We start from the raw sequence: 13,838 nt of genomic DNA on the forward strand, positions 1-13,838 counted from the left end.
ATATCACCTTTAAAAGAAGAAGCATTTAGGCTTGAGGGGAAAAAATAGATACCTAGAAAATTTTAATTGTACTTTAAGACTAGAAGAAAATCTGAGATCTGTAGCAATTTTAGTTGAAGATTATTATCCAAAAGTAATAATTTGCAATTATGTAGTGCCTTACATTTTAGGATCTCAAAGAACTGTACAAACAGTTAGCTAAGGACCACACTTTACCTGTGAAGTAAGTGATTGTTATATCCATTTTACAGAGGAGTTATACAAAGGGTAAATCAGCGGCAAAACTGCTATTAGAAGCCAAGAACCCTGATTCTCAGTCGAACTATACTGATTTTCTCTAATTGAAAACATGTTTAATCATAATTAAGGTGGGTTTTTTTTAAGTTTTGATGCTAGAACATAATTGAATTGGAAAGGTAGTTAAACATGTTTCTCATTTACAGCACCTACAGAGAGTGGAATCCATTGTTTTATTTCTGCAAACAGTATAATCCAAGTTGTCAAGCTATTTTAAACAATTTACAACATCAGGTTAATCTTGTTCAGTATACAATTCACAAGAATTACATAAAGAGGAAATTGTCACTTTCACCATGCCTGGATACCATCTCTAAAATAGATTTTGTTAAACAGTTCATCAGAAGAATTTAAGTGACACTGCCAACCTTTATTCTTTTACAGACGACATCTGAACTCTGTTCTCTAGTACTGAGATTACTATATTTGGCTAAACCTAGATATCATTAAGCCATTATCATGGCAATGGGTTACTATAAATAGCAAAGGCAACACTGCACGTTTAAATTTCCACCTGGAAAATATCAGCTCAGCATCATAATCCATGCATATTTTAGTGCTTTTAGATCAGCTATAATCTCATTCAAGATAAAAACAAACTGATTTAATTGCACAATTCACCTTGTTGTTTACCCCCCAAAAAAAGTGACTGGTATGGTCTTGGGAACTCCTTTCCTGATTATATTTGACAATGGCTTTATATTTAACACACAGACGTGGGAAAGGTCAAGCCATTCTATAAGGTTCTGTATTTGTCAAAGATAATTCTCATACAATAACTCAGGGAGGAAGAATGTTAGTCTCGCTATAAAAGCTCATAAAACCTGCTCATTTACATTGCAGTAGAATATATTAACCTAAAATATCTTTTCATCTTGACTACCACCATCACTCCAAATATACTTTAACAGAGGAGAGTCTGGAAAAGTAACTTGCTGCCAAAATTGACAGGAAATCATATTTTCATTGTGGATAAATTAATCTCTGAACTTTACTTTCCATAACAATGAACAGAAGACTATGAACTCATTCCCAGGAAGTCCTGAATAAGGTTCTGAACAGACTTTCTTTTATCCACTCAGGTTAGAGGAACCACTTTACTTCTTCATGAAAATCCTATATATTGGACACATATGTATGCCCTAAGAAATATATTTTATTTACATATTGTATCAAACAGGATAATGTGAGTACCACTACACTGTAATGCATTGAATCTGCATTGCTCAGCTGTGTTTCTAGGCCCTAGGCAACAGCTACAGAAGATTTCTCTTGTACATACTTTTAATACAATGCATGTGTAACCCACACACCTTCTGGGTGTGGTGTTCTATCTTATCTCGTGGCACAGAAACCACTTAGAGAAAGAGATAGCTAAAATGAGTCTGCTCTACAGCCTTAGCTAACAGCCAGCTGGTTTTTAGCACATGCCATAGAGGCTCATGCACGAAACTCCAGAGGTCCCAGGTTCGATCCCACGCGCCCACGACCAGGGTCTGTTGGCATTACAAGTTGGGGCTCATCTGGGATTTCAGCTGGGAAGTCTATGAAGCTCGGGACATGCTTCCTCAGCTAGGGGAAATATGTAACCCACACAGCTTCTAGGTGTGGTGTTCTGTCCCATCTAATGGCACTGAGACCACATAAAGAGAGACATAAAATGAGTCTGCTAACAGCCACTTGGCTTTTAGCTTGTGCTGTAACGGCTCATGCACTAAGCTCCAGAGGTCCCCAGTTCCATCCTGCCCGACGACCAGGGTCTGTCGGTGTTACACATGCATAGGGAAATTATCTAAAATACCTGGAAAAAATCATGGGAAAATTAGTCTCATCTCTTCATTTCTAGGAAAATTATTCTCAGACACTTGGAAGGACAATAATGGTCCACTTGTGAAAGTTGTATTCCTTACAGAGTCATGGTACTATTATATGACAGGTTAGTTTCTGGAAAGGTGGACAAACTGAATATTTTTGTGAAAAAGCCACACCCATCGGGGGGGGAGTGAAGGAGATATTAAGATTAGCAGAAGAAACATGACTACAAATAACTAAAAACATCAACAGTCAATAACACTTAGAAAGGGATGTGGTAGGTTTCCATGTTGAGTATCATTGCAAAACAGATAGAGTAACTTCCCACAACAGTTTACAAGACAGCGTTTTCCATTAGAAGACAATTTTCCTACTAAGTAAAATTAAAGATAGGTCCTCAACAAAATCCCAGATCCAGTCATCTTTAGAGAATTTGAAGACTATCTGGATCTGAATTCAGCAAACGGCTCCTCTCTCTCTCTGTAACAGGACAAAACAAAAGCTTGGCTTCCAAATATCCTCAAAACTTTAGGTGATCATAAGCCAAATTTTGCATCCTGAGCCCATCCTTCATGAAAATTCATAAACAACTTGTATATATATTTTATATTTCTGAAACCCTAAAGTTGCTTGCAGGATTTCTAGGTATGGTAACACACTATTGCACTTGTAGTTCTCTTTTAATTCTGTTCACTCTATCTTGTAAATATCAATCAAAAAATGTATATGCTTCAAGCACATACCAAAAATGCGTGTGGCAGCAGCCAGGCAGATAACTGACACAGAATACGCTGCAAAACTGTGAAGGATTAGGAGAATTTCTGGGTAAGGATACCAGGTAAAAGCCTTTTTTTCTTCAGGTTCTTCACAAGGTGCACATGGAGCAGACAGGACCTGGAAGCTCATAAGGGCTTCATCCAAGAGACCTAAACACACAGACGTCAGGGAGCTCAATGTACCTGCTTCAGAAGGTCAAAAGGCTGAGCTGAACCTGCTCAGATCAAACCTATGGTTGCAGTCAGCTGCATTACTTCCACAATGATTATCAGATCACTTTGCCTTCCCTATCTATGAAGCATTAGTAGAATGACTGTTCTCAGAGGTTGGATATTACAGGAATAATCCTAAAATCATCTTTGAATCAATAAATGCAAATGTAAACCAAAACACAGTAGACAACAAGATCAGCCTCTTTTAGCTAATGTGAGAGATCACTAGAAGAGTTTTGTTAGGAGAATGATTTACAAAATTCAAGTGAAAACAATAAATAAATAAATAAACAAACAAACTTTTGCCACTTCTATTAACTAGGAAGGAAATGTTTCTGTTCATTAATCATCAACAGGAAGCCACATTCAATGGGCAGGCACAGACCCCTGCACTGATTTAACATGTTTCTGAATTGCCTTGACACAATGACCTTTCTCTAATATAGAACTTAGATCTTTTTACTTTTTAAAACACTGAAAAACAAACAAGACTGGTTGGATTTTTCCAACCTCAAACAAAAAGCTTTCCTTGACTGTTGCACAGATTAAAGGGAAAAGCATGCCTGCTAATTTTCAGTTACATTCCTTTATTTATTTGATTTGCACACTGCGCCCACCAACAAGGTTCTAGGTACAAATATAGGCTTTAAAAAGGTCCCGCAGTAAAGAATAATTCCCAGTAGAGAAGGTTTTACTGAGCCCACTCAAGGCAATGGACTTCATGCCTGACTCCTAGAGTAAAAGGAGTCATTTGTTCCAAATCACATCTCCTTTTCCGGTACTCTTACTTATTTTTTCATTTCTCTGAAGTACAGGTAGAGGAGATGTACTAATTCTAAAGTCATTTGCCCTTTGCTTTCAATAAGGCCATGTCTAGGCTAGGAAAATAGACTGAGTTTGAAAAGGAATTACATAGCACATTTTAGGCCCCAATTCAGCAAAATACTTGACCACATACTTAACTTCAAATGTATACTGAAGTCCCATTGACTTCAACTGGCACTTAAAACCTGTTTACTCTAGTGTTCAAAACAGGAGTCTCAAACTCAATTTACCTTAGGGCCAGTGCCAGTTCTCAAATCCTCCCAGCGGGCCAATAATGTCACTGAAGATGGTGTTCAGAAAAGAAAACATTTATATTGTATTTTTTATTTCAAATTTCTTAGAAATAATAAAACTGTCATACAACTTTATACAATTATTTGCCTGCCAGAGAGTTTTTAGTGTTTGCCAGACACCTGGCAATGCTTCAGTTCTGTCAGTTTGTTGATGTTTGGCCTCAGTGACTGAGCAGTTGAAACCTTCAGGATTGCACCAAGGTGGGCATCAGATAGTTGTGTTCGGTATTTTGACTTGTTTATATTCATTGTGGAAAAAAGTGATGCTGCCCCCATGGCTGACTCTGCCCAGCAACTAATGATGCTGCCTCCATGGCTGACTCTGCCCGGCAACTAATGATGCTGCCTCACTGGCTGACTCCGCCCAGCAACTAATGATGGTATCTCTGTCCCTCTCCTCCAGCCAATGGGAGCTGCAGGGGGTGGTGCCTGCAGCAGACATTGCCGGCAGTGTGTCTGCATGCATCTCTTCTCCGCAGGCCGCAGTGGGGAGGTTCTGGGCCACAGATGGCCCGCGGGCCGGGACCTTGAGACTCCTGGTTTAAAACATATTAATTAAGGCATCAATTCAGCAAAGCACTTAAGCATGTGCTTTTAACACTCACTCTCTCTTTTTTTCTTTTAAAGTGTTAGCTGGTTGAGGAAATATCTAGGCTCCCTTCTCGCTTCGACCACAACCAGCTAACATGTTTTCAAGAGGCATGAAGCCCAATATAATCTAGTGTCTAAAGAGGTGTTAGTTAAAACATGCTAGCTAGCATGCTTAAAACAAAACCTATTTTTCCTGTCTAGACATGGCCTAACATATAGAATCCTTCACCTTTATTCATATTGATTAACAAAAGTAAATGTGGCAGAATGTACTCCAAAATTCTTAAGGGATTTGATTTGGGCACTTGATACTTATTTTGTACCTTTGCATTTTCTAGTTACTATCTTTTAAGTGCTGATAGTGCTTAGGCTGGAGTCAAAGCCCACTGAAGTGACTGATGGTCTTTCCATTGATTTCAATGGGCTTTGGATAAGGTCCTTAATATTCTACTGAACATGGAGGAGGCAAGGTCCATGACCAGAAGAGTTTACCATCTAAAATGTTTGATCCTACAAGGTGCCGAGTGCCTTCAACTCAGCACCTTTCAGGAATTTACTCTGAGCATTGGCCTGCTAAACCCAGGGTTGTGAGTTCAATCCTTGAGGGGGCCATTTAGGGATCTGGGGCAAAAATTGGGGATTGGTCCTGCTTTGAGCAGGGGGTTGGACTAGATGACCTCCTGAGGTCCCTTCCAACCCTGATATTCTATGATTCTATGACTCAACGAGAGGGGCAAAGCGAAGGATATCTTTGGAATGTGCCATGTTATATTTTTACATATGTATATCTATTTAAAGGATCAAGCTGTTAGGATATTTGAATATTTATCAACTTGTCTATATTTGTCTACTTGTATACTTCAATATGCTTCCTAGAGACTAAGACCAGGAAGACCACTGTGATCATCATCTAGCCTTACCTCCTGGACAACACAGACCACAGAACTTCCTGGAAATAATTCCTGTTTGAACTAGAGTAGCTCTTTTAGAAAAAAACATCCCATCTTGATGTTAAACTTGTCAGTACTGGAGAATCCACCACAACTCTTGATAAATTGTTCCAGGGGTTAATTCCCCTCATTGTTAAACATTTGCAACCTTATTTCCAGTCTGAATTTGTGTAGCTTCAACTTCCAGCCAATGAATCTTGTTTTACCTTTATCTTCTGTCAAAGTGAAGAGCCCATTATCAAACAAGGTTCCCCATGGAGATACTTATAGACTTACCCCTTAACCGTCTCTTCATCACTTAAATAAATTGAGCTCCTTAAGTCTGTCACTACAAAGTATGTTTTACAGGCCTTTAATCTTTCTCCTGGTTCTTCTCTGAATTCTCTCCAATCCTTCTTGGACATGGTATTCCAGCAGCAGTTGCATCAGTGCCAGCTAGAGAGGTAAAATAAACTCTCCACTCCTCAAGATTCCTTTGTTTATGCATCCAAGGATTGCCACAATGTCGCACAGAGAGCTCATGTTCAGCTGATTATCCACCAGGGCCCCCATATCTTTTTCAGATTCACTGTTTCCCAGGATAGAGTCTCCAATTCTGTAAATATGGCCTATACTCTTCATTCCAAGATGTATACATTTATATTTGGCCTTATTAAAATACATATTGTTTGCTTGTGCCCAGTTTACCAAGCAATCCAGACGACTCTGTGTCAGTGACCTGTCCTCTTCATTATTCACCACTCCCCCAATCTTTATGTTCTCTGCAGACTCTATCTGTGATGATTTTGTGTTTTCATATGCCTTGGGCTGTGGGTTTTTTTTGGATTGTAATGTTCTTTGGTATGCATGTTTCACCTTTAATGTTACTTAGCAACCTTGGTTAAAAACATAATAAAAGGTTTTGTCTGTTTATACCAACGGTTCCTTCACTGGATTTTGTCATCTCTGTTACTATTTCTCTCCCGCTGTTGGTCATCAACTTGAGGTCACATTTGACTATCAATTTTTCTCTTTCAGCTCAAACTTCCCCTTTAAAATTGTTGATTCATGTATATAACCTGGCATCTTAAACAACTTTTAGATTCTCGTTTATTGGTTTGTGACTCTGATCTTGCAAGTCTTACTTAAATTCTCTATCTGTCAATGCTGCGTCAAAACCCAATGTGTATCAGCTACAAATTATTCAGATTATCCTACAGTGCCTCCATGGATTTCTGTAATATTCCATTTAGCCTAACCCTTATCTTGCGGGCATTCGAGACAGAGGGACAGAGCATTGAAGCAACATGACATTCAGCATGATCAAATAAGTGTCTCTAAGCCTTGGGAAGTACACATGTCCCTCTGTCTCGAATGCCCGCAAGATAAGGGTTAGACTAAATGGAATATTACAGAAATCCATGGAGGCACTGTAGGATAATCTGAATAATTTGTAGCTGATACACATTGGGTTTTGATGCAGCATTGACAGAGAATTTAAAATAAGACTTGCAAGATCAAATACCACAATACCCTATCTGAACTGAGGGGGGCTCATTTTGCATGGGGGAAGAATTGCCTTGAGACCCTTCTTCATAATACATAGACCAAAAAGGGAAGAAAACAATCAGGAAAAAAATGGAACAATCTTCTAAACCCCTCTAATAGCAGCTGCAATAACATCTGTAATTACTTCTTGTACAAGTTTCAAATCACTAAGAGCAAACTGTATATTAAGTCAGCTATTCTCTGTTTCTAGCTTTGTTAACTTGTTGCCTAGAGACCCTCAAGAAACTCTAATAAGGTTTCTGCATTTCATATCAAAGACATGATACATGGATTGAGGGTGACCTCTGTTTTGGATCCAATTCCTGGTTGGATGTTAAGGCGGTGCATATCTCTTATAGCACCTCTTACTCAAGGACTAGCAAATATCTCCTTTGAATCTGTTATTGTCTCATCTCATTTGAAATAAGCTATTACACCTCCTCAGCTGAAGAAGTCATCATATTAAGTATGACTTATCTGAAAAATTCTAATCAGATTTTAGAGTTGAAGAGAGAACTATTAGCATTATATAATTTCAAGTGTAATGACTATATTTATTTGCTCATTGTGACCCTATCAATTACTAGTGGAACTCAGTATTCTATTTTATCCTTTAACTCTGGTAGAATTTATTTTTGATTGTTTGTTAAAGAAGAGTCTGTACTGAAGATAAAATATCTAGGGGAAAAGTGTATCTCAGCCCAACTTTATGTAATATGGTTTCAATGAAATAAAGATGAAACAACAGTTAAGCTTGCCCCCAGTTATTTGAGGAAGGTTTCTATAATATCCAACAAAATTTCAGATGAAGTATTGTCCTAAAAAGACAATCAAATCTTCATAAAGATGATTTTATTTGCATGTCCTCTATTCCAAATCCAGGAATTGCAACATCACATAAAGCTGGTTGAATACTACCCAATATGATGATATGTGGTTGTCCTGTATTGCTTCCTCTAGTACAGGAGTTCTCAAACTGGGGGTTGGGACCCCTCAGGGGGTCGCAAGGTTATTACAGTGAGGGTCGCGAGCTGTCAGCCTCCACCCAAACTCTGCTTTGCCTCCAGCATTTATAATGGTGTTAAATATATAAAAAAAGTGTTTTTAATTTATAAGGGGGGGTCGCACTCAGAGGCTTGCTATGTGAAAGGGGTCACCAGTACAAAAGTTTGAGAACCACTGCTCTAGTACAACTAGTCACATGCTATTCAAATATCAAGCCAACTTTTAGGTACTGAGAAGAAGTCATTTTTCTTCAAGAGAAATTGTGACCACCATCCGATCACGCTGAAGTTACAAACTCTTCCCAAACAAATTGAATAGGAAAAAATGAAACCTGTCATAAAGAATGCGGTAGCTCATGTTGTTACAAGTACTCTTTTGATGTAATATACTGTGTCTGATTTAAAATCACTACACCAGTTACCATAAAAATCTGCATTCATTTAAAAGCTGTATAATTTACTTTTACATCATTAAAGGAGCCTTTCATAGCTGATTAAATTTTTGTCTTACATCCTACCCATGCATGGATATCAGAGGTACCAGACCATTTGATATGTCCAGGTTACAATCAAAAACAGAGGCCTGATCTAAGCCCATTAAATTCAATGGAAAGTCTCCCACTGATTTCATTGGGCTTTCCACATGAATAGTCCATAACACTGCCATTTGTTGCCATTTTCTAGTCACCTGTTATGCTTTTTTACAGCTACAGACACATCAGATTGTCGTTGCTTTCAACTGCTTTGACAAGTCTGAATAGGTTAAATGTGTTTTACTGCCTCGAATCAAAGAATGGGACTGCAAGTTCTTTGGGGCAGGGACTGCCTCTGTGTTCTGTATTTGTACAGAACCTAGCACAACGACTAGGGGCTGCCAGGTGCCATGGTAACACAAATAATAATAAATTACTAATCACAGAAGGATAGTACATAAATTAGAGACACAGTAAACCTATTTTAATTGTATTTGTTGGTTACCAAGTATCAGGTTATAAATTGCGTTGGATACCAAAACACAAATCAGGGTAGTAAAGCATGTCACACAAGTTGTTGAGAAAAACTGTCTCATTTGAGTAACAGATATAATCTACCCTGTGGGGCATTGATGAGAGGGAAGGGAAAGCTTTCTTCCCTAAAGAAAAGGAGTACTTGTGGCACCCACGGCTGCTACTCTGAAACCTTTCTTCCCTAGTTTATCTAGTGCCATGGCTGGAGGAGAGCTACCAAACCACTTCAGAGTCTGGCTCAATGAAGGCCAAAATAACCCCACGCAGGTTTACTACTGCAGCAGAGATAAGTCACATCAAAATTAAATTATTCATCAACATCCTGTGGGCATCAGATTTTGCTCCTTTAAAAATGTCAAGATAAATTAATATTTCTTCTCGTCCTCCTCTCTGTTCTCCCAAACACATGAATTGACGCCAACCAGTCCTCTCTCACTAGCCAAGCTGCTGTATCTCCCAATGCTCACAAAAAGCCCAAACACATGATGTGATGAAGAACCCCTTGAAATCAATGGGAGTGACGGTGATTAGAAACTTGCAAGACTTGGCTTCCTCTCAGCAATACAAACATTGTATTTGATTGTGCACTGCTTGCCACAGATTCAGTGTCTGTTTCTTGTGGGACTTTCTCTAAAGGGCGAGACCAGAGAGCTGTGGAACACTGGTGCACTGTCTGTTACTGGAGTAGCTGCTAGGAGTTGGTTCTCACTGATTACAAAGCTTGTTGTTTAAGGCTAGTGATGAATATTCAAGTCATTTTAAGACTCTGCAGTTCTTTTTTCACCCAGGTGTTGCAAGTCAGAAAGGAGTGCAAGCTGAGGTAACTAGGATGGTTTACTCGATAATTAAACAAGCAACCAAACAACATGGGACTCCCCAGCACCTTTCTAAAAAGTGTGAAGGATCCCAGGAAAAGTTCTTGAAAGAGTGATATCGTAGAAACTACTTCCTGAAAGGAAGATGTTGCAGATACAGAGGATGCTTCCAGCCCATCCCACACACAACTCACTGTTTGTTGGCGCTGCTTTTTAATTCAATTTTCTAGCTGTTATTTATTTTGGATTGTGTGTCCCTGCCACCTGCTACTTTAATTCTCTGTAACTAAAAGGTGGGGCTCAGTAAGGCCCCCCACTTTCCTTGCCAGCTGGGATTCAGTCAGCAGTTCTTACCTGACATTGTCGTGCTTCTGGATGTAGATCTTATGAAACATCATATCCTCCTGTTTGGCATTAATGTCGGCTTTCATCTCCATGGCAACGTGACGAGGAAGTACAGAGAGCAGGAGCCGCTCCTGTTGAGTCAGACAGATGAACCAATTAAAACGCCTGCTTCCCAGTTAACAAACACACGTTGTTTCTTATCTGAGAGAAACGAAGCCATCAGTTCAGTGACTGATGAGCAAAAGCAAGAGGAATAGTCTCCATAAATGCAGCAACCGGTTCTGCCATCAAGGCACGGGGGGTCCTGTCCCACCCAGAAAAATAAGAACACAATATCAAAGGAAAATAAATTAGCCTTTATCCCAGATCTACTGTATCTGCTATCCACAGCTGCAGATTCTTCCAGATTAAGGAGCCATATGGAGGCAGCTGCTTCAGTGCCTGAGTCTGTATCGTACACAAGTTTGCATTCCAGTAGGGGGCTCCAAAGCAGCAGGACTTCATTAGATAGACCAGCAGTCACTGCAAAGTACTGAGGGGCTCTTTAAAGAGCAGTATTACTAGCTGAACGCATTCACAGGTAGCAAGAGTGACAAAGCCTGATGTAAAATGTAGACTGGGAAGTCTCGTTATATAAGCCATGCATCGTTACAGGGTTCTCCCTTGGGTGTAAGGCTACAGGACTGATTTCCCAATTCCCCTGAAATCCGTTTAAGAGTCCCATTTTACTTCACTAACCTGTAACAGGCAGAGCATAATCTAACTCTCAAAGGCAGCGTTCCTCACTACAAGCAATATGGGTTCTCCATGGCAGGGAAGGGTTGCACCAATACAACTGGCAGGAGAATTTGGCCCAATTGTACAACACACACTCCTGAGGGAATTCTGAGCCAAAAAATTAAAAATTCTGCCCCCCCCCCATTAAAAATTCTGCAAAATTTTATTTGTCACATAAATGTGGAGGCTCCAGCATGGCATTGGGGAGCACAGGCCACTGGCTGCACAAAAGGTGGTAGATTACTGTGCAGCTCCCCCACTCCGGGACATGGACTCAGCGCTGAGGCTGCACCCAACCCTGATGCAGCTCAAGGACCGGACTGCCCTAGAAACACCCCAGTGCCTTGTCCCTCCGTGCCAGGTGCACCAGGTGTGGGCAGGCAGGATCCAAGTATGTAGGTGCTTAGTGTGGGATGGGTTGAAAGGATTCTGTGTGGGGCAATCTGGGTGCGGGTGGCTCAGTGGGGCATCCAGGTATGTGTGGGGGGATCTGGATGCTCAGGGGCATGTTGGGGGTTCTGGGTGCAACAGTAATGGGACTCTTCAGGGGGGTCCAGGTGAAGGTGGTTGGGGCTCAGTGTGGGGGAGGGGGATAGAGCTCGGCAGGGGGTTCTGAGTGAGGGAGGGCTCAGTGGGGTGGAGATCCAGGTGCAGCTGACTCGTCGGGGTAGTCCAGGTGCAGAGGGAGTGGGGCTCATCAGGGGGTTTCTGAGTGTGGGGGGAGGTGAGGCTGGGTGGGAGGGTCTGGATGCACAGGGTTGAGCAGATGGGAGAGCAGCTCCCTGTACAGGGATCCCTCCCCCTGCAGCTGAGGAGCAATGGGTGCAGGAAGTGGGGTGGGGGTGGGGAGTTTGCAGAGCTTCCTGCAGTCCAGTGAAAAATCTTGGGGCGGGGGGGGGGGTCCTGACCCAGCCCTGGATGCAGTATAGGGGAAGAGGAAGTCCTGTCCTCCCCAGCCCAGCTGGGACTAGCAGCTAAGCCCAGTGCAGGGAGGAGCCACCAGCTTCCCCAATCCCGCTTCCTGCCCCACAGTGATTTACTTCTCTGTTGGCTGCCCTGGGCACCCAAAACATACTGCTGGGGAGGGCTGCATGACCACTCTTGTGGCTTCCACTTGCTTCCCCATCAGAAAGTCATTTTTCTGGGGGGAAGCAAAGAAATCTGCAAGAGACATAAATTCTATGCATGCGCAGTGGCGCAGAATTCCTCCATCGGTAAACACACTATTAGTAGTAGTTTTACAGTAGCACCTAAAAACCACAATTAGGATCAGGGCCCAATTGCATAAGGCACAGTAAACATGCATACATACAGTGACATTACCTCCATGACCTACCTTCCATCACCCACAGTCCACATCTCTCTACCCTCATCCTGAGCAACTAAGGGGCATCCTTGTTTATTGGTAATATTTGTGTGTTTTAAAGATTAACATGGGCTCAGTGTAGCTTCCATAAAATTACTTTGTATGGTGTTCACTATCTAGTTTTGTACCTTAAGAAAGTGAGTTATTGTGTCACACTACAACTGATGGGAGCGGGACAACTTTTCCTAAATATCAGAGAAAAGCCTCTGTGATTTGGCCATCTATGTAGCTTGTGATCGGCCTAAATCTGGTAGTAATTTTTATGCAGAAGTTGCAGAATGTCAATCTGCATGTGTATGCATGGCGGTGTTGTGTGCCTGTTGTTGGAGTTAGACCAGAAACAATACGGTTTTGCCTAAATCCTTTATTTGCCTTTTCTTTTCTCATTTCCCCTCAAAATTCTTTTAGTTTAAGTATTTTTTTCTACAAGAAAAAGGCTGATTAAAATACGGACATCTATTTTATTGGTCCAACTCAAATGTATTCTAATCAGTAGGCAAGAGGCAACATGTTCTGGCAACAGTGTAGAATCAGAAAGATTTATACACTGTACCTATCCTTACCATCTCTTTTTCCTGCATGACAATTGCAGCTACATAGCATGGAGGAAAGCAACTGTCCCCTTCACCAACCACACAATCATAATCTAGTCTAAATGAAGGTCCATAACCTTATTCAACAGCTCATTAATCCCTAGCAACACAGAACTCCACGGATCAAACTGCAATCATGACTCAGAGGGGTCAATGCTCTTGTACTAATTGCTCACATCACCATTAAAACCCCTCTTTTCAATAGTTCATTCCATTATAAAACACAATTCTGGTTTTTAATTCATATTTATGTCTTACTGTTGCCTATTTACTTGTGTCCAAGTACAGCATAACAAACTCTGCGAGAACTGTAAGAGAGCAAACTTGTTGATAATATATGCAATGCACTCACTAGAGAAATCTTTACAATCCATAGTGTTGCACTGTATTTACTTGTCCTTTAACGTACATTGTCAGGGCTTGATTCCCATTTCCAGTCCCTTCATGTGTACCAACAATATGGAACAAAATGCATGAGGGATCACTATCAGGCACAGCTCAAAACTATAGCAGCTGAGACAAGACACTGTGGTCCTTGAAAATACATGATAAAAGAGGTGTGCATCATCTGTGCCCGGGTGCTTGAATATGAAAATAACTAACTTTACCTATTTGCACATCAGTTATACTTGCGCTTCTGACACTAA

General features: G+C 40.8%; 1 protein-coding gene across 2 annotated transcripts in view; it reads right to left on the bottom strand.

The window, feature by feature from the left end:
* ADCY5 (adenylate cyclase 5) overlaps positions 1-13,838 on the bottom strand; it is a 343,803-nt gene that overhangs the window by 125,046 nt on the left and 204,919 nt on the right. For both annotated transcript variants that reach the window (XM_074967144.1, XM_074967142.1), the window contains one exon: positions 10,465-10,586. In XM_074967144.1, coding sequence (XP_074823245.1) covers positions 10,465-10,586 — 122 coding nt within the window. The remainder of the gene's footprint in view (positions 1-10,464; positions 10,587-13,838) is intronic.

Source organism: Natator depressus, chromosome 11 (genome assembly GCF_965152275.1).
Source record: "Natator depressus isolate rNatDep1 chromosome 11, rNatDep2.hap1, whole genome shotgun sequence".
NCBI lineage: Eukaryota > Metazoa > Chordata > Testudines > Cheloniidae > Natator > Natator depressus.